This window comes from Anabrus simplex, chromosome 8 (assembly GCF_040414725.1).
Source record: "Anabrus simplex isolate iqAnaSimp1 chromosome 8, ASM4041472v1, whole genome shotgun sequence".
NCBI classification, from domain to species: Eukaryota; Metazoa; Arthropoda; class Insecta; order Orthoptera; family Tettigoniidae; genus Anabrus; species Anabrus simplex.
The window spans coordinates 99,195,202-99,217,094 of NC_090272.1; the positions used below are offsets into that span (position 1 = coordinate 99,195,202).

The window sequence follows — 21,893 nt, forward strand, 5'->3', positions numbered from 1 at the left end:
GTATGTGTAATATACTTTACTTCCACTCCCCTAAAATATTGAACATTTATCAATGAATATGACTGCAACCATGTCTCTGTATTTATCGTATCAATTTCTTCCTTATCTTTTATGATGACATGTTATTGAAGTTTGACCATACTCACTGTTTATCATTATCACCATTTCCACTTACGATATCAGATCTGTGGTTGGCGTCGTAAGTAATACCCAGAAAGTGCCGAGAGAATTAAAATTCCCTTATGTAATGTTGCAAACTAGACTGCTACCGTCAGATGTTTTTTAATTTGGTACAAGCAAGCCCTACGAAGTACTGTGACTATATTTATTGAACATGTTCTAGAACAAGATTTTCAGAATGTTCTATAATAGTATTTTATTCAAACTGTGCAGTGTGACTCCTTGGGCAGGCGCTAAAGTTCAATCAGTCACCATTGATCTGCATTTAGGATCGTCGCCTAGGTGGCAGTTTCCCTATCAGTGGTTTACCTAGCATTTTCTTAAATGATTTCAAAGACCTTCGAGATTTACTGAAAATTTAAGCCAAGTAAACAAATTAAAGTCATCTCCGTACAAGCCGTGAAGGCCCTTGGAGGGGTGGAAAGTAAAGGATCCCACTATCCGTAACCTCGGCATTTGCTACGGTAGAGTTGTTACCTTTACACCCGGTCACCATTGCTCCCTACCGAGCTCGATAGCTGCAGTCGCTTAAGTGCGGCCAGTATCCAGTATTCGGGAGATCGTGGGTTCGAACCCCGCTGTCAGCAGCCCTGAATATGGTTTCCCGTGGTTTCCCATTTTCACACCAGGCAAGTGCTGGGGTTGTACCTTAATTAAGGCCACGGCCGCTTCCTTCCCAGTCCTAGCCCGTTCCTGTCCCATCGTCGCCATAAGACCTATCTATGTCGGTGCACGTAAAACCAATAGGGAAAAAAACAACAACAACAACAACAACAACAACTTTGCCCCCAGAGGCTGAGTGAACCTCAGAGCCATGTGCACCTCCGGGATTGGAAATATAATTTCTTAACTTTTTCGACTTCCTGATGAGGAATCGAACTCACGTCATCCCGGATGAATCGACCACGCCTTTACGGCCTCGGCCAGGCAGCCCCTCTTGTTGAACATTTTTGATAAATTATTCCAACGCCTAACTCCTTTTCCTAAGCTCATAAATGAATATTTGCCCCAATCTGTTCCCTTGAATTCCAGCTTTATCTTCACATTGTCATCTTTTCTGCCTTTAAAACAGGGCCTGTCAGGGTGCATGCACCAGTGCATTGCGTAGAGCAAAAGACGGCGTCGCTTGGTTGACCAGAGTGCAGACCACCACTCCTCGATTTGGAGCAATAGCGCTGTCTCTCTCTCTTTCCAAACGCCTGTCTCAGTCGCTCCGCCTGTCTCCCTCTTTCTCACTTGCTCTGTAGCGCTCCAAATCCGAGCCGAGTTGAGCCGAGCTTAGCTGAGTCGCCCCAAGACGACGCTTTGGTCCGAGCCGAGCTGAGTGAGACCGATGCACTGTGCACAGGACCTCTGCGCCACAGTACGCACGCGTGAGAGTTTAGGCATTTGAGAGGCCCTGCTTTAAAAAAAGCTTCACTCAAGCTTATTCGTCTACTAATGTCACTCCGTGTCATCTCGCCACTGACCGCTAGAAACTCCCCACTTAGTACTATCTTTATTTTAACAAATAATTAACAACGGCGATTTACAAATCTGACATACATAAAATGCCTTTGTAATCACTTAGTTAGTAACTTTATCATCAAAAGAAACGATTTTCGATTCGCTTAGTAGTAAGCTATCTTTCTTTCTTTCTTTCCTTCTTTCTTTCTTTCTTTCTTTCTTTCTTTCTTTCTTTCTTAATCCGTTTACCCCCCAGTGTCCTAGAGCGTGAAACTTTGGGTCGGAGGGATACAACTCGGAAGGAGGACCAATAACTCGCCCAGGTGGCCTCATTTTCTATGTTGAACAAGGGCCTTGTGGGGAAATGGGACGGGCGGAAGGGTTAGACAAGGAAGAGAGAAGGAAGCGGCCGTGTCCTTAAGTTAGGTACCATCACGGCATTTGCCTGGAGGAGAAGAGGGAAACCACGGAAAACAACTACGAGGATGGCTGAGGTGGGAATCGACACTCCTACCCCCCCCCCCCACCATATTCTACTCAGTTGACCTCCCGAGGCTGAGTGGACTCCGTTCCAGTCCTCGTATCATTTTTCAAATTTCGTGGCAGAGCCGTGAATCGAACCCGGTCCTCCGGGGGTGGCAGCTAATCACACTAATCACTACACCACAGAGGCGGACAGTGAGCTTTCTTTTCGTGTGAATTTGACAAGAACCGAGCACTATAGATAAACCAAAAGCACTTTTCAGATGAATACGGGGCCGATGACCTTCGATGTTAGGCCCCTTTAAACAACAAGCATCATCATCATCATCATCAGATGAACACCGTAGCATTATCATTAGTCAATATATCCATGAAACAGATTGGTTGGAGGTCTTTCCTTCAGGGTCAGTTATATTTATTAAATTACTAACCAAACTATCCGTTCTTCGTACACGATGTTTCGTTAACAGAAAGTTTTGTTAGATGAAGTATACTTTTCGACAATGGATTTTAGTATTTTTCGGTGTCAAACACGAACAATCTTCCATTTTCAAGAAACAAAACAAACCTGAAGCAGGATTATCAACCCGCCTCTGTGGTGTAGTGGTTAGTGTGATTAGCTGTCACCCCCGGAGGCCCGGGTTCGATTCCCAGATCTTCCACGATATTTAAAAAGTGGTACTAGGGCTGGAACTGAGTCCATTCAGCCTCGGGAGGTCAACTGAATAGAGGGGGATTCGAATCGCACCTCAACCATCCTCGAAGTGGTTTTCTGTGGTTTCCCATTTCTCCTCCAGGCAAATGCCTGGATGGCGCCTAACTTAAGGCCGCGGCCGCTTCCTTCTCTCTTCATTGTCCATTCCTTCCAATCTTCCCATCCCCCTACAAGGCCCCTGTTCAGCATAGCAGGTGAGGGCGCCTGGGTCAGGTACTGTTCCCCCTCTCCAGTTGTACCACCGACCCAAAGTCTCACGTTCCAGGACACTGCCTTGAGGCGGTAGAGGTGGGATCTGTCGCTGAGTCCGAGGGAAAACCAATCCTGGAGGTTAAACGGATTAAGAAAGAAGAACAAAACATGAATTAGGATTATCAACTTTTGCATCTCAAATTGTGATCTCCCTGCCACAACTCAGACAAATCTACTAAAATACCGGTACATGGAATAACACGGGGGACGTTCACACGTTCACTGCTAAAGCCATCTACTTCTTTTCCTACAGGGCGTGTAGTTAACGTGCTGGCCTTTGAACACAGGGGTCCCGGGTTCGATTCCTGACAGAGACGGGAATTTTAACCATAACTGGTTACTTCCGCTCGTACAGGGGCTGGGTGTATGTATTGTCTTCATCATCATTCATCATCATCATCATCACCATCATCATCATCATCATGATCACCACGACGCGCAGGTCACCTACGAGCGTCAGATCAAATGACCTGCAACTGACGAGCCGAACTTGTACTCGGACACTCGGCACTAAAACCCATATGCCATTTCATTTCATTTACTGCAGGGCGTGTCTGGCTCCAGGGCCACTTGGTTAGAGGTCTCGTGTTCGATTCCCGGCGGGAGGGGGTCGGGTATTTTAACTTTCATTAGTTAATTCAGATGGCTCGGGGGCTGGGTATTTGTGCCGTGTTCAGCATAGAATTCATCTTAGATTGAGCTCCATCCACACAGGCGCGCAGGTCACTCATACAGCGTCATCTCGTTAGTCCTGCACCAGGCCTCTCCGGAGGCCATTATTATATTACAGGTCGTAGTACAAAACCAAGAACTGGAAATGTCTGATTTCTACAAGTGTTTCCGATATTCCTTGATCCTTCAAGTTAAGAAAATAACATTTACCTCCGGTTTACTTTGTGATGGAACTCGCAAAGCAGCTGACTTAAGAATTTGAAGCACTATCAGACCCGGACTCCATTGGTCAAGAATGTATACACCATTTTCCCATATATATCTTGAAATCATTCTTTATTAGTGTTTCATCCACTTTCGTTGGGATTTAGTACAAAAATAGTTCGCATCTGTGAACAAATTTTCATTGTAAATTTTCCTTGTGGAGATGTACAGTAAACTAGTAGTCTGCAACATATTGTCATATTCAATAATTGAGACTCCAGAATGTAATAAATTGTGTTTTCTGTCTCCACGAACATTAGCTTCACATATTAAGAGGATTTATGGAATACCTCGACTTTGTCCAGACTGTATTTATTTATTTATTTATTTATTTATTTATTTATTTATTTATTTATTTATTTCTTCTCTCTTAATCCTTTTACCTTCCGGAGTTGGTTCTTTCCCCGGACTCAGCGAGGGATTCCACCTCTACCGCCTCAAGGGCAATGTCCTGGAGCGCGAGACTTTGGGTTGGGGAATACAACTGGGAAGGAGGACTAGTACCTCGTCTAGGCTATCTTAACTGCTATGCCAAATAGGCGTCTTGTAAGGGGGTGTTTTTGTTTTTGCTAGGGGTTTTACGTCGCACCGACACAGATAGGTCTTATGGCGACGATGGGATAGGAAAGGCCTAGGAGTTGGAAGGAAGCGGCCGTGGCCTTAATTAAGGTACAGCCCCAGCATTTGCCTGGTGTGAAAATGGGAAACCACGGAAAACCATCTTCAGGGCTGCCGATAGTGGGATTCGAACCTACTATCTCCCGGATGCAAGCTCACAGCCGCGCGCCTCTACGCGCACGGCCAACTCGCCCGGTGTAAGGGGGTGTGAAGATCGGAAGGGATAGAGAAGAATGAAGGAAGGAAACGGCCGTGGTCTTAAGTTAGGTACCATCCGGCATTTGCCTGGAGGAGAAGTGGGAAACCACGGAAAACCACTACGAGGATGACGTGGGAATCGACACCCCTACCCCCCCCCCCCCCCACCATATTCTACTCAGTTGACCTCCCAAGGCTGAGTGGATCCAGCTCCAGCCCTCGTACCACTTTTCAAATTTCATGGGCGAGCTGAGCCCAAGGGAAAATCCAACCATGGAGGGTAAACAGATTAAGAATGAAAGATTACGATTATTATTATTATTATTATTATTATTATTATTATTATTATTATTATTATTATTATTATTATTATTATTATTATTATTTGTTATTCTTTTACGCCCCACTGACACAGACAGGTCTTACAGTAACAATGGGATGGGACAGGTCTAAGGCTACGAAGGAAGCAACCGCAGCTTTAATTGTGGTGTGAAAATGGGAAGCAACGAAGAACCATCTTCAGAGCTGCTGATAGTGGGCTTTGAACCCATGATCTCCTGAATGCAAGCTCACAGCTACCGTACGAGACCCAAACAGCGTAGCCAACTCACTCGGTAAATATTATTATTAATAATAATAATAATAATAATAATAATAATAATAATAATAATAATAATAATAATATGTTGTATTTGAATCAATTGCCCATAAGTGAAATAACAATCTTAACGATCGTGATAGCAGTGTGCCAGAGTCACTACCTTCTCGTCAAGTCGACCGGAGTTCGAATCTCCGTCAATAGACTGGAGATTTTTGAGAGGAAATTTACGTCGCCGTGGTTCGGATTCGCGCAAAACTCTGGTGGTCCAGTGGCTATGATGACAATATCAATAGTCAGCTTAAAAAGACTTGCTTGCTTTGGAAGTACAGGATTATTTACAGAACGTCTGCTTAGCCGGCTACCTTGCGGTGTGTCTGGCGGGACGAAGGCTGTGGCCCCTGACGGCAAGCTAGCGAACTAGGCAGCGGCGGGTGGAGACTAGAGATCTCATTCGTTGGCTGTCTGGCCTGCGTATTGCATCGTGCATGCGAGTCGCTTTGCTTGCTCGTACGACCGCCGTGAGTTCGTTCCCGCGTGCCGCCGCGAACGTGTTATCGTGACTACTCTTCCAGGATAAAAGTATCTGAATATGAAGTGGTTCTTGTTCATCATTCCAAATAGTGTTGTGTGGTGAAATAAGATCATTGTGTCAATGTATTTTGTGGCTGTAAAATGAAATAGTGAGTGTTCAATTGTGCGTTTAAAGTTGTAGCCGGATACTCGTCTACTGGCCATAATTGTATATTCTGCTCGCAGCACATATCTTCGGCAGTGCTGTGAATGCATACATTGAATACCTAATTCAAGCCTTGGTGTGTGAAACAAAGTTAAAAAATCAGAAAGTTAAGAAAACTTAAATCGTGTGCTGTGTAAATCCAAATTTTTAGAGTGCTACCAGGAACAAATCCAAATTTATTTCAGTTCTGTTTTGCCAGAGAAATTTCAATAATATCATACCATAAAAGTTTGTAGTTGGCCTCATATTCCAGTTGAAGTGAAGAATTAGCATTTTAAAGATACAATCCTATAGAATTGATCATAATTGGTGCAGTGATAGTGGTGTTTACTTCTCAATAATTCAGAAGCAAAATTTCAATTGCTAGAAAAGTGATTTGTGCAAAATTATAGTGTGTTCCTTACAACAAGGAAGTTCAGAAATCTCTACACTGAAAGAAGACATGGAATTGCACTCCTTCTGAATTGCTGAGGAGGTTATGGGATAGGGCACCATGTCCGTCTACTCGGATCTAATCTCACCATCGGCACCTCAAAGTTTCAAGTGAGTACATTTCCTTTTCGTTGCTCATAAATTGTCATCACCGGGTATATGTGTACGAGCTCGCCTGCAGTTCTGATTCTGGGCGAGATCGGCGTTTTTCTTGTTTATTTCCCAGGAAGAGAAATTATGTACAGGTTGGTTTCGCAGAGGAACATCATCCGAGTGTGGGAAATCATATAAACAAATTGATTTTCTTACTAACTTCATTTTATTACCTATCTCAGATCGGGAACTTAAGAGGTATTCGTACATAAACAGTTATCGGCAAAAGGTATTGGTACGAGTCCTCGCTGCTTTGATTATTTACGGTGTTAAGTGTTTCAAGTTAATTTGTTCTTAACCTATTTTTACGTTGTCTACTTGTACTGCCCCGCACTGCAAAGGACTAGCTTAATTTTCATAATAATCTTTTCCAATATAAATTAGTCCTGCGAAGGATGAATGGTCGCTTATGCTCATTCTTTCCGTAATATTGGCCGATATTCATTCTCTACGTCAAACCATTCCCTGATATCCCACTTTTCCTTTCTATTTTAACCGGTCACTTCTCAGCGGCAGTCCATTCAAATGGGGCAGGGAGGATTACTCCGAAGGTACTTCCATTGCTACACTGCTATAGACGACCATGGACTTAACCGGAACATGCCAATAAGGAACTTCAGTCTATATATTTATGTTCAACGCTATTCTCTATTACTTATACAGTACTTACAACCATCCCAGTTTTATAACGAACAACTAACACCACAATTTTCAACACCTGTATTAACTCACATAATAATTAATTAGATATTTTAATTTTCTTTACTATTAGAACATATTTTGTTAATCAGATAGTAGACATTTTAAAACGTATTTCGACGAAAGTGTTGCACGGAACTCTGACATTGTTTTTGCCTGAATTATTTCTAAATTGTGATAAAACCTCATGGTTAAACATTTTAATTTCAATCGTTTGACAACTTTTGTTCAGTAAATTGAATGCTGAATTGTGAGTGGCAATGCACTACCATGTGTTGAAACTGGATAACTGTGTCTGTCAAAGTAATCCCCGCCGCATTCGCAAACGTCCTTCACCGGCGTGTTGTACTTCCTCAACAATTTCAAAGGATGATGATAATAATAATACGGGCGGGTATATTTGCATCAATAGTTGGGAACTTGGTTCCAAATACAAGATTCCACGAGTGGTAATGTGAGATGGAGCACTAGTCTACAGAACAAGTTGAGGGATTCGATTCCAAATCAGTCAGGTGATATTTCAAGGTGCTGGAGTAGCCTACGCTATCCTCTTGTCGGTAGATTCAACAACGCGTAAAAGAGTACACTGAAATGTAGGTAGAGTAGTTAAAATAGGGGACAATGACCAAGTTGTTTGCCCCTAAAGCAGCAATCTTACCATCACTATCTTCTTCAAAACCAGAAGAAAATGAGGGTGGCTGCAGTGTTCCCAGAATTTACTGCTGTAAGCAGAGTGAAATTTTTAAGAATCATACCTTTTAAGACTTTACGAGAGGGGATGCAATCAGGCTTGTGCTTTCATGAAATGCTTGTAGATTTTTATTGGTATTTGATAATGAAGTGAGTGATGATAATAGAACTAAATAAATCATTTTATTATTTCTATTTTTCAAGCTGGTCATAAGAATTTAATTCACGATTTCGAAGCATGATTAAAAGAAATACTGTGAAGCAAGCTGCGTACACAGTGTAGTATTGACACCTATTATTGGGCAACTTCTCAAATAACAACGTAAGTTGAATTTAAATTGTAACATTCATGAAGGTCCTGAATGCAATTTTGGTCAGCGCGTTGCTGATAGAGTATGTCGCTGACAATTTTCTGTGGCATTCACTTGTGTCCGATTGTCGGTTAACACAAATTATAGTTTTCTACTTTAAGTCTATTGTTCTCTGTTGAAAATTTATTTATTCATTTCATTTTTAAGAACAATGTTTCCACCAATCTTCACCTTTGAAGATTCAGAAGTTTGTTTGGAAAACCGACAAATTGCTGTGATGTTCAGGTCTTAAACTCAGCAGTTTCCTAACAAATTGTGTACTGTGTTTAGCGGATTGTATGTCCAATATGAACTCATTATTTTCACGGTTCGTCCTGTGGCCGAGTAATTTTGACAACATTTCGATAAAATGTCTTTCTTAATCTGCTTACCCTCCAGGGTTTGCTTTTCCCTCGGACTCAGCAAGGATCCCACCTCTACCGCCTGAAGGGCAGTGTCCTGGAGCTTCAGACTTTGGGTCGGGGATACAACTGGGGAGGATGACCAGTACCTCTCCCAGGTGGCCTCAGCTGCTATGCTGAACAGGGGCCTTGCGGGGGGATGGGAAGATTGGAAGGGATAGACAAGGAAGAGGGAAGGAAGCGACCGTGGCCTTAAGTTAGGTACCATCCCGGCATTTGCCTGGGGGAGAAGTGGGAAACCACTTCCAGGATGGCTGAGGTGGGAATCGAACCCACCTCTCCTCAGTTGACCTCCCGAGGCTGAGTGTACCCCGTTCCAGCTCTCGTACCACTTTTCAAATTTCGTGGCAGAGCCGGAAATCGAACCCGGATCTCCGGGGGGTGGCAGCTAATCACACTAACCACTACAGCACAGAGGCGGACTTCGATAAAATTAATTATGAATTTTATCAGTTTTATTCAGTATTTCCTTCTCTTCCTCCAAAATCAATTTAAATTTTAATATAGATCCCTTGGAGTTGCTCAGGATATTTTTTTTTAAATCACTGCCTTTCATTTCGAAATATTTCTAGACCTCCATTTGAGAACTAAGATAATATAGGTGTATTAATAGGAATTTTTCTCTAATACCTATTATTCCCTTTTGGGAAGATAAGAAATATAATAACAATAATAATAATATTTAAGGTGCATTCAACAACAACGGATACTAAGAGACACCTAAGTGCTTCAGATGGAATGGAAGTCCACCCTTTTCTTGCAAAATGTAGATAAATCTCCTTGTATATAGCCTTCAAATCTCTAGGATGATGTACCCCTTTCGATCTTGTTTATACCCCGAGACTTCGAAATTTTCATCTTCTTCCTTTTATTGACATAGAATATAGTTTTCAGAACAGTACTTGGGCCAAAGGGGTGTTACAAAAATCATGAAAGATTTCAAATCGAAATAATTTCTAGACCACAGTTTGCACGACAGTGTTTAATACATTGTTTTAAAGAGCAAGGTGGTGATGGTAATTGTTTTAAAAAAAGGAAGTACAACTAGGCACTCATCCTCTATTAACACTAATCAAAGATGAACAATGCAAGGGGTACAACAGTTCGAAAAGTTAAGATATCGGTCCAAGAAAAACAGCGGACACGAAGGGCGTGAAAATGAAAGACTCCGTAGGCTTCGGAAAAATAACGATAACTGACCATGGGAGGTAGGGTAGATGAAAGTGAGGAGCCTGGCAAAATAAGTGGAAACAATGCTAGGGCTCAACTAAGGACCCCGTGTTCACCGTCCACGCTTCCAAGTTAAGAGCCCTTGGGAGCCTTTTAGTAGCCTCTTAGGACTGGCAGGGGATGTCGTGGATGTTATTGTACGGCGTCAATCCACAGGATGATAAAGAGTAAGGGCAAATGTATCTAGAAACTAGTCTTACCTCGGCATGCCGTCATCGACGCCTTGTGACGCGTTTAAATATTATTGTGGCTCTGGCATGGGAGTACGTCGTGTGAGCTGTCATTTGATTCATCTCAATGAGTTCACATGGACGGCAAAAGCAAATGGTTAACAATGGAGAAAATTATGGTGTGAAGAAATGTGAAACTTTCTTTCGTAAAATTTCGTAACATATGGACAATGAATGGCTTCAGAATTACCGGAAACGCATTCGAGATAACAGGATAGTTTATGAGTTCTTTTGTGGCATCTGAAGTCATCTGTTTTCAGCTTCGACTGTTAGGCTCCTCAGTCTGCCAAAACTAATTTTGAATAAATAAACTGCCCGAAAAAGAAAACATATGGTAACGGAATTATACCTGAAAAAGAAATAAATTGATTAAAATAATATAATTAATCAAATACAATTAATTTTGTTCCTTTTTCGGGTATAATTCTGTTACCATATGTTTTCTGCTACTATTGATTTGATGGCATTTAGGCTGCCTGCGTGCAAATTTTTACGTTCTGTATTACCCTATCAGATGGCAAAGTAAACCAGCTCAATCTCGGGTGATCTGTGGTTGAGTATGAATTAATTTCATCGGTATCTATGATTTTTTGGCCGATGGTTTCGTAGTGACTATTCCAATGTTGTATTATTATTATTATTATTATTATTATTATTATTATTATTATTATTATTATTATCTATCGATACGGCCACTTGGGGCCACGTTTACACAATCTTCCTCCTGTCACGCAGACTGATAACCTTCTCTTTTCACTCTCGCCAAAGATTCTTGAGTCTTTGACTTCTTCTTGCTCGCCCTTCCGCCGAGCTGTTCCGTGGCTTTGCATGTTGCTCTTCAGACGCATCCCTCATTCCCTCAACCTTCTTCCTAAATGATGTTCTTTCTCATATATCCGCCTACTTGATACCTATTTCTGCCAGATCATTGTGCACCTGTGTAAGACATCCCGGCTGCTTTTTCCACTCTTCATGCAGAAGAAGTATCCTGTTGGCCAATCTCTCAGGGTTCATTCTTTTGATATGCCTATAAAACGTCAGTTTCCTTTTCCTCATCACAGTCATGATTCTTTCTACTGTCTTGTAAAGCTCCCAATTCGATCTTAACTGGAATGTGTTTGGGGTCACTCGTAGACTTTCTTGGGCCTAAGATTTTTCGTAAGAATATTATTTCTCTTTTTTCAAGGATTGGGTCAGCCATCCTCGTCAATGTTTCTCATCCATAAAGGCACTTCGTTCTAACCACTGTGCAGTAATGTTTTAACTTGGCCTGAATTGAGAGGGACTTGGACTTATAGGTGACATGACATAGTTTGAATGCTAACTCCATCCTTCTCACCCTCTATTTTAGTCCCTCCTTTTCATCTCTATTACCAACGGCCGTAGCCGTGTTGAAACACCGGGTCCCGTGAGATCTCCGAAGTTAAGCAACATTGGGCCTGGTAAAGGATTTGGATGGGTTGCCACGCGCTGTTGATGGGGGGATAAGGGAATGGAGGAGCGGAAAGGAACTGGCCACCCTACCGTACGTATAATCCGCCTCAGGCACACCTCTGTGGAGGTTCGGACCTGTCTTCGGGCAGAATGCACCCTTACCTACCTTTCATCTCCATGGGGGTGAGTATTTCTCCCAGGTATTTAAATTTTTGCACACGCTGGATATCCTCAAACAGTGTAACAAGTCTGTACGTGTCGCCTTTTTTATAGAATACATGAATGCTGTTTTTTCGAAAGAGATTCTTAACCCTGTTTGACTGCAAAATTTTTGTATTTCTTCAACTTGTTTCTTGGCTGTTTGACGGTTGTCTGTAATAAGAACGACGTCTTCTGCGAAGGCAAGACAGTCCAACATCATCGCATTTTTTTCCACAGCATATCTTTACCCCCATTCTTCATTCCATTTTCAGTTATTCTCAACCTCCATTCCCTAATAACTTTTTCTAAACTACAATTAAAGAGTAGTGGAGAAAGCCTTGCTTCGGTGTCCGGAAAAGTGCGAACACGGAAATTTACGAACACATCATTAAAGTGGAAATTTGCGCACACTAGGGATTATTATTACGTGACCAGGATTTTCCAAGTCTTGGTACATATTTCGTTGTCGGAAATTTGCGAACACTATCTTCAAAAAAGGAAACAAGACATGTAATGTAAGCGATCCCTGTATTTAAAAAAAAATCCAATCTTTACCGGGCGAGTTGGCCGTGTGGTTAGGGGCACGCAGCTGTGAGCTCGCATCCGGGAGATAGTGGGTTCGAATCCCACTATCGGCAGCCCTGAAGATGGTTTTCTGTGGTTTCCCATTTTCACACCAGGCAAATGCTGGGGTTGTACCTTAATTAAGGCCACGGCCGCTGCCTTCCCGTTCCCAGGCCGTCCCTGTCCCATCGTCGCCATAAGACCTATCTGTGTCGGTGCGACGTAAAGCAAATTGAAAAAAAAAAAAAAAGAAAAAATCTTTAATCCATACAACTTATTGAAACTGATTTCCATCAAACTTTACACAGGCTTTGGACTGTCAAAATGATAATTATCATCTTACCATTTTGGCGTATTTAAAATCAGCCTTCATAGGCTTCGTCATTTTTTCATACATTCTTCGTTTGAAATCGGCTTTTATAAGCTTCGTCATTTTTACACACGTATATAATTACACTATATATTTACATGTGGGTTACCGTAATTTATTCCAATTTCTGAATATGAGAAATGGCTTTTAAGCAGGACCTAATGTCTCTTGTCACTTCATATACTTTTATGGTTTTCTCAATCCTGTCGTCCAGTTTCAAGTATTTTCTCTTTCTCTACTTCCCTTCCAGATGTATTTCTTACCTCATATGCATGCAATTTGTGTGTTCCGCTTCCTTCTTCAAACATTCCACCAGCATGTTGACTCTGGGATCGGGGCTTCCAACGATAGTATTTAATTTGTTGTGCCATCCTTCTACAGCATTCGTGGTTCTATGTCTCTTACCGTAGCAACTCCACATTTCGATGGGGAATTCTTCATTTTGTAGCCATGTATCCACAAAGTAGTCGAAAGACTCAAGAGTTTCTGGTTGTCGGGAGCTTCCGCACGAATCTGGAGCCATCCGTCCTCCGGTTTCAAAAATGCCAGTGCCGCACACATGGTGACGTAAAGCCTTTATTCTTCATTCTGACGGTATTCCTCTTGTAGACCCAAACTTTGAATTTTTCTCCATAAGCATTTCTTCATGCCGGGCTGAGTGACTCAGACGGTTAAGGCGCTGGCCTTCTGACCCCAACTTGGCAGGTTCGATACTGGCTCAGTCCGGTGGTATTTGAAGGTGCTCAAATACGTCAGCCTCATGCCGGTAGATTTGCTGGCACGTAAAAGAACTCCTGCGGGACTAAATTCCGGCACCTCGGCGTCTCCGAAAACCGTAAAAGAGTAGTTAGTGGGACGTAAAACAAATGACATTATTATTATTATTATTATTATTATTATTATTATTATTATTATTATTATTATTATTATTACATTTCTTCCTATGCAAGTGACACCCACTCACTTGAGTTGAGGGAAAAAACTTGATGTAGAGCCGATATTGCAGCTGCCTCAAAATGGATATTGATTTCAATGGGACACCACTCTGGAACTACTACTTTAATAAGAAGGAACAGGCGAATGTAGGTTTCTTCCTTCTTAATAGGGAGCAGGACAAATACCACAGGGGCACATTTGTTTCGTCCGGCCGGTGTCCTAGGTTTGCGTGAACGGTGTAGACTTGTGCAAACTGTTTGCTGCAGCACCTAAATGTACCATCCATTAAAAAATGTGTAGATGTTTTTAAACTTTCCTTTCCTTTGTCTCTACTGAACACTAGGATTCTTTCTTCTAGTCCGTCATCTACAAGAAGAAAACTGCTACCATCGGTCATTTTTAAGATTTCTTCATTGAAAATGTCACCACGTTCTCTTGGCTCTTGTTGATTTCCACGCTCGTTACTTCGCTGATTTTGCAAGGTCCTCTTCAACGATTCTGCGTGGGGCTTTTTTGTCACAAAGTCATAACCTGAAACGACCATATTGATTAATTATAAAATCTTAGTTATATTATTAGAGTATATATTAAAATATCTAAATATATTGTCTCATTCTTATTTTTCTTATTTCTAACCTTGCAATGCATTTTTCAAAAAAAATCATAATAACCATTGTAGAAATTATTACGCTCTATAATTTTTGTTCGGTCAAAATTTGCTTTTAAGTACCATCTAAAGCTAAAAATCACAACAACAACAACAACAAAACAATTTATGTCAAGAGAGTAGAAGAGCTCCAACAATTTATTGTTTCCGGATGTACAGGTTATGCCAAATAATAATACTACACAGATAGGTCTTATGGCGACGATGGGATAGGAAAGGCCTAGGAGTTGAAAGGAAGCGGCCATGGCCTTAATTAAGGTACAGCCCCAGCATTTGCCTGGTGTGAAAATGGGAAACCACGGAAAACCATCTTCAGGGCTGCCGACAGTGGGATTCGAACCCCCTATCTCCCGGATGCGAGCTCACAGCCACGCGCACGGCCAACTCGCCCGGTGAGCCCTCTTCTTGGCGTTACACACATGCTTCTTCACTTCTTGAGCGGCGTCATCAGGTGGTCCACACAAATGTTCGGATACAAAAAGTACTTGTTCATTCTTCGACCGCATCAATCCCTTACAGTGACATGACTTTTGGCGTAAACATAGCCACGTAACAACACCTGCTTTTGTTTTTCTATACTTACGGTACGCGTAACCATTATAATGAGCGGAGGGCCTACCCCTGATCGTGGTAACGATTTCCATACTCAATATTGTTAAGGCTATGGAGGTTAAAATGAGTCTCCGTGGCTCAGACGGCAGCGCGTCGGCCTCTCACCGCTGGATACCGTAGTTCAAATCCTGGTCATTCCATGTGAGATTTGTGCTGGACAAAGCGGAGGCGGGACAGGTTTTTCTCCGGGTACTCCGGTTTTCCCTGTCATCTTTCATTCCAGCAACACTCTCCATTATCATTTCGTAGCATCTATCATTCATTAATATATCACTTTGGGAGTGGCGACCTCATCGTAATAATAGCCTATATATGATTCATTCATTGCATCCCTGACCCAGTCAATGACTGGAAAACAGGTTGTAGGTTTTCATGGAGGTTAAAAGTAAAGTGAACAAAAGTATGGGTATGCGCCCCGAACCGGCGGTGGAACCAGCCGCAGCGGAAATCCCCAATATTGTTCGCATAGTTACAAAACTACCTTGTAGATGTTTGTGACATGGTGTGGGAGGTTGCAAACACAATGTTAAAATCGGACAGCTGATCCAGATGGGATTCTCAGGATAGTGTTCGCAGATTTCCGGCAACGAAATATTTACCAAGACCTGGGAAACCCTAGTCAGGTAGTAATAATCTCTAGTGTGCGCAAATTTCCGTTTTAATGATGTGTTCCCAAATTTTCGTGTTCGCACTTTCCCGGCATCCCCTTGCTTCGAACCCGATTTTATCTCAAACGTATTTGAGAGTTCGCCCATAAATTTGACTTGAGAAAAGGTGTTTGTAAGGGATTGTTGAAATATGGCCAGATATTTCTCATCCACTCCAAACTCCTGCAGAATGTTCATGAGCACTCCACGATCTATGGAATCATATGCCTTTTTGAAATCAACGAAGGTTATGATTGTCCTCTTCTAAATTCTTATTGGTCTTATTTTTATAAGTGGTTTTAGAATATAAATCTGCTCAGCACATCACCGCCCTTCCCTGAACCCGGTATGGTATTCACCCAATATTGTATATTATAATGGTCCGCCTTATGAATACTTACATATGTAACAATTAATTATTATTCACATATTTATTTTAGGTACATGCTTCGAGACTTTTCCAATTCCTTCATCAGCCAATTATCCGATATCACCATAACATATTAAAGAATATCGACTCTATATTACTACTTATTACTTAAAATATATAAAACCCTTGCTATGTTATTAAAATATTACACGGATACTTTTTAAAGGATTGTGCTTGTCATTAAAACAGTTGTAATAGTTCAAAAATGTGCCATGATTTTTCACTTCTATTCGGAATCCCTAAACTCTTAAAATTTATAGTTCATCTATCACTTGATGCTGTTCCATTGCCCTTTTCTCTTTACTCTTATGGACAGTCTAGAAAAGAGGACTTCCACTGATACTCTTCTGTTTATCCTGTCTATGTCTAAGGTGGATCTTTATTTATTTTTCTATTATTACCAGTCAGCCAGGTTGTCCCTCACAATCTACAAGCAATAATAAGAAATATAGAGTAGAAACATTCTTTGATACGTTATGGTGATATTGTATTGTCTGATGAAGGGGTTGGAAGGTTCCTCACATATGGTGCAAAAGATCTTCATTGGGTCGACGCCCGAAAAAATAGCATTTAAAAAAGGGATGGGAAAAGAGGAGAAACATGTACCTAAAAAGAATACAGACGAACCTCGATATCTGGAATCGCCTCGGGAGCTGAATTTTATTTCGAGTTATCGAACTTTCGAGATATAGAGAAATGAAGTGGTGTATGGCTTTTAGTGCCGGGAGTGTCCGAAGACATGTTCGGCTCGCCAGGTGCAGGTCTTTTGATTTGACACCCGTAGGCGACCTGCGCGTCGTGATGAGGATGAGATGATGACGATGAAGACGACACACACACACACCCAGCCCCCGTGCGAGCGAAATTAACCAATGATGGTTAAAATTTCCGACTCTGCCGGGAATCGAACCCCGGACCCCTGTGACCAAAGGCCAGCAAGCTAACCAGTTAGCCATGGAGCCGGACGAGATATAGAGAATTCCCATCTTTGAGGATTGCGTGCAATCCAACCCCGTGTAAGTAAGGCTATACTGTCGTAAGTGTTATTTAAGCATATAACACTCAACTTGAAGTATTTTGTAATTTTAATTACAACACTTATTATACCAAGTCGTTGAAGGTAGAACGCACACAATTCACTCTCAAGCTCTTTTCCTTCCACATCGTTTTCAACGACAGTTATTGCTGCAATAACAATTTCATTTAAACGTACATTCGACTTACTCTGTATGTAGGATCTAACGACAACAGTGCACTTAACGCCTGGTCTAGTGACGATCCCGTTCCTACAGCTCCAGCTGCCTATGGTCAACGCACCAGGGGTGGACAGATAAGATATACTGTAGTTCGTTAAGGAACAATAACACACGAACTTTAAACGCCGTATTGCACAGTTAATGTTGTACAAAATTCGAGTTACAAAATATTTTCTGCAGCTATGGAGGAAACGATTGCTTCAAGAAATGGAGAAATTCGTGTAATGAAATTTCTAGTAATAGAGAAATAAACATACGTGAAAAATAGATCAATTAGAACAACAATGTTCTCACTGTGCGCAGTTCTAGTGAGCAGGTCTTAGTGGAAAGCTGAACACGAAGACGAGCTAACATTAAAGGAAGTAACAAAATAACTGTCGTGAAATTCTGAATTACAAGTTAGCTAAAGTTTACCTCCGATCAGAGTTGAACAGAAGATCGAAAGCCAGTCAGAGTTAGGCGTACCATATCTTAGGCTGTAAATCTGAATAGAATGTTTTGTATTTTTCAAATATATACGTTCGCTTGCAAATAAGATCTATTTTCCATAGGAACCTTAAAATATTTACAAAAAACTTTTCCTTCAATTTGTCTTCTAAATTATTATTTTGCTATTTGTTTAACGTCGCACTAACACATCGAAAATGGGAAACCACGGAAAGCCATCTTCAGGGCTGCCAATGGTGGGATTCGAATCCACTTTCTCCCTAATGTAAGCTCACAGGTGCACGACCCTAACCGCACGGCTAACTCGCTAGGTAATCCTATTATTATTATTATTATTATTATTATTATTATTATTATTATTATTATTATTATTATTGTTATTATTATTATTGTGAGCGTGGCAGCCTATTTATGGAGGATCCCGGGTGCCATTCCCGCCCAGGCTAGGTATTTTAATGGCGTCTGGTGACTTCCTCCGGCTCGATGGCTGGGTGTGTCCTTATATACATACAACATAGGCTACCACGCTACCAATTAGGATTGAAACACGTCCGCCTCTGTGGTGTAGTGGTTAGTGTGATTAGATGCCATCCCTGGAGGCCCGGGTTCTATTCCCGACCCTGCCACGAAATTTGAAAAGTGGTACGAGGGCTGGAACGGGGTCCACTCAGACTCGGGAGGTCAACTGAGTAGAGGGGGTTCGATTCCCATCTCATCAATCCTCGAGGTGATTTTCCGGGATGGTACCTAACTTCCCCCTTCCACTTGTCTATCCCTTGCAATCTTCCCATCCCGCCTGTTCAGCATAGCAGGTGAGGCCTCCTGGGCGAAGTACTGTATCCCCCGACCTAAAGTCTCACGCTCCAGGACACTGCCCTTGAGGTGGTAGAGGTGGCATCCTTCGCTGAGTCCGAGGGGAAAACCAACCCTGGAGGGTAAATGGATTAAGAAGAAGAGTAACATTAGGAATGGACCTTGGCCGTAAAACTGGACAAGCTCTACAGGTACAACAGAAATCGCACGTCGTTACTCAACAAGGGTGATGGAAAAGAAGACGACGACAAAGAAGGAAGATTATTATTATTGTCCAGCTTTTCGGCCTCGGTTCTCATGGCCCTGGTTTCAATTCTTTGCTGGACAGATGATTTTTAATTCGTTTGGTTAATTTCTCTATCTCAGCAGCTGGGTGATTGTATTCATCGCAGTGCACATTTCATTTACACACAACACACCTCACTGCCAATTGTCATAGAAACATATAATAGTGAATATATCGAGATTCTCTTGAATTATCCTGTCCCATGTAAAAGAACTAGACACAGAAACTGAACGGACTCTTGTACGGAAGATCCAGCGTCAAGCTTTGTCATCTCGTATTTCGCAGTAGAACATTGCATGTCTTTTAATACACTTTTTGCCAGTAAACTTGCCTAGTTCTATCTTTCAAGCATTGTTGGGGACAATTTGGTGAGAATAATGTAATTTAAACTGTTCCAGAAGCTTAGAAATGTAACATTTTATTGACAAGGTGTACATAAACACCGTGAGTTTTCAGGAAATCTGTATGGTGATTATAATAATAATAATAATAATCGTATGGCCTGAGTTACCATGTGCGTGCATTCTGATTTTACGTCATTTAGGCTGTCTCGTTTGAATTTCGACGTTCCATTTTCCACTTCCACGTAGCAGAGAAACGGATCCTTGTTGCGCGATGTATGAATTTTATTACCTTTGTCTGATCAACACCATATTCGTCAGACTCGTGGTTGAATGGTTAGAGTACTGGACTTCGATTCAGAGGACCAGGGTTCGATTCGCTACCGGACCGAGGATTTTAACTGCGTATGGTGCGTATGGTTAATTCAGGGTATCAGGTGTTTGTGTTCGTGTTCTCTTTATCTGCATACCGCACACAATGCTGTTAAACTCTAAAGGCAGACGCAATAGTAAAAACATCGTTCCGCATAGAGTTGGTGTCAGGAAGGGCATGAGGGCGCAAAGCTCCAAATCCACTTCAGTTGCCAGTTCGCTCTCCAAATATCCGGCTATCCGCAATCTTGGGACCTAGAAGCAGGCATTCTACCACTGATCCAAGGATGGCGCTGTCTCTATGATAATATACTCGTTTCTGTAGTTTGTACTTGCCCGTAGGGAGTGTACAGTGTGGTGTTAAGAGCATTAATATGAAACAAATTGCAGCGTAAGTCACCGTAGTTAAATCGAATTCTGATCATGAGTGGAATGTATAGCTGGATGAATTCTACTTGGAGAACCAGTGCTTTAGCGACTGGCAAAGCTGGAAATATTGTGTGATAGTTGAACCAGTAACTGCGCGTTGCACTGTTCCGCGGGTGCACGGACTGTCAATCTCACACCTGAGAACTGTTGACTATCGAGCCGAGACCGCTGCTACAGCGGATGTGAATACGATCCGAGGAAGAGGAGGGAGCCGAAATGGCGTGACGCTGCCTCCGGGTTACCAACCAACTAACGGAGTGGGTTTTTAACGGGGCCATTGCCGTGCAAACAAGACTGATGGAATGTATCAAGCCGTGCTAAACCGAGCTGTTGGGAAAGATAAATGTTAGATCACTAATGAAAGGGTACAGCAGGTCCATGAACTTCTGGAAGAAGTAATCTAAATCAGCCATGGGAGATTTGTGATCGGTGTTCAGGCCACAAGAACAATATCGCCGGTGACGGCAAACGAAGCAGAAACCGATGTAGTCATTGACTGTTGAACGATATAGCGTTCACATTCTGTGCGTTATGTTGCATGTTAAAATCGCGGGATATTCTTTATTATTATTATTATTATTATTATTATTATTATTATTATTATATCTTGGCACACGCCAGAGCAAAATGTAACTTCCACTGAAGTTTCAGTAATATGGCTGTGACAGGATGAGCCCGTGAAGTTGGGGGTGTAGAATAACATCCATGGTATCCCCTACCTGTCGTAAGAGGCGGCTAAAAGAGGACCTAGGGGCTCTGAACTGAAAAGTGTGGGTTGGTGAGCACGGGGCCCGTGGCTGAGTCCTGGCATTGCTTTCATCTATGCTATCCGACCTTCCTTGGTCGACTATTGTACTTTTCCGACCCCGACGGTATTAGGTACGACGCCTAAGGACGTCAGGACGTCATAAATGTCATTAAGTGTTACCCAGTGCATTTAAATGTTATTTTATTCAATTTTTTTTTTTTTTGCTAGGGGCTTTACGTCGCACCGACACAGTTAGGTCTTATGGCGACGATGGGATAGGAAAGGGCTAGGAGTTGGAAGGAAGCGGCCGTGGCCTTAATTAAGGTACAGCCCCAGCATTTTCCTGGTGTGAAAATGGGGAAACCACGGAAAACCATCTTCAGGGCTGCCGATAGTGGGATTCGAACCTACTATCTCCCGGATGCAAGCTCACAGCCGCTTATTCAATTTTGAGAGTTGGAATATCACACTTAACTTCTCCTACATTTAGTGCAAGTTATTTCTTTCTGATAACTTTCGTACCTGGGTTACTAACTATGGTGTTTGTTATAAAGATGGTTTTGGCAATTTCGGGCCCTTGTTATTATTTCAAATTATGAGAATACCATGACAGGTAAGCTTCACTAAACTGCTGAAGAGTCTATTAAAGTGCTGTGGTGAGGTCGTGACAACGGAAGATAACATATTTAAAATATTTCCTTAGTTGGTGGGATTTGTTTTGCCGTGACTAGCAAGTAATTTGCAGGTGTTATAGTCTGAGAAGCCTTCTTTAGAGTTTCCTTTTTATGTCAAGGTGAGGGAAGAATGGTTGTCAGGTCCGGGATACACACGTAACGTGACTATGTATTCGTTTGTGTATATATGGTCTTGCACACGCGTTTGGATTGTGAATTATGAGTGTGTTGTTTAGGGTCCTCGACGATGTTGAACTACCATAAGGCAATAAAGTTATATCTTTATATTGTCACA

At 41.9% G+C, this 21,893-nt stretch overlaps 1 protein-coding gene across 1 annotated transcript in view; it reads left to right on the forward strand.

Moving 5' to 3' along the window:
- Positions 1–5,976: 5,976 nt before the first annotated feature.
- Positions 5,977–21,893, forward strand: part of LOC136879315 (uncharacterized) — a 523,120-nt gene continuing 507,203 nt past the window's right edge. Inside the window, exon 1 of the mRNA XM_067153135.2 lies at positions 5,977–6,708. Coding sequence (XP_067009236.2) covers positions 6,659–6,708 — 50 coding nt within the window. The 5' untranslated portion in view covers positions 5,977–6,658. The remainder of the gene's footprint in view (positions 6,709–21,893) is intronic.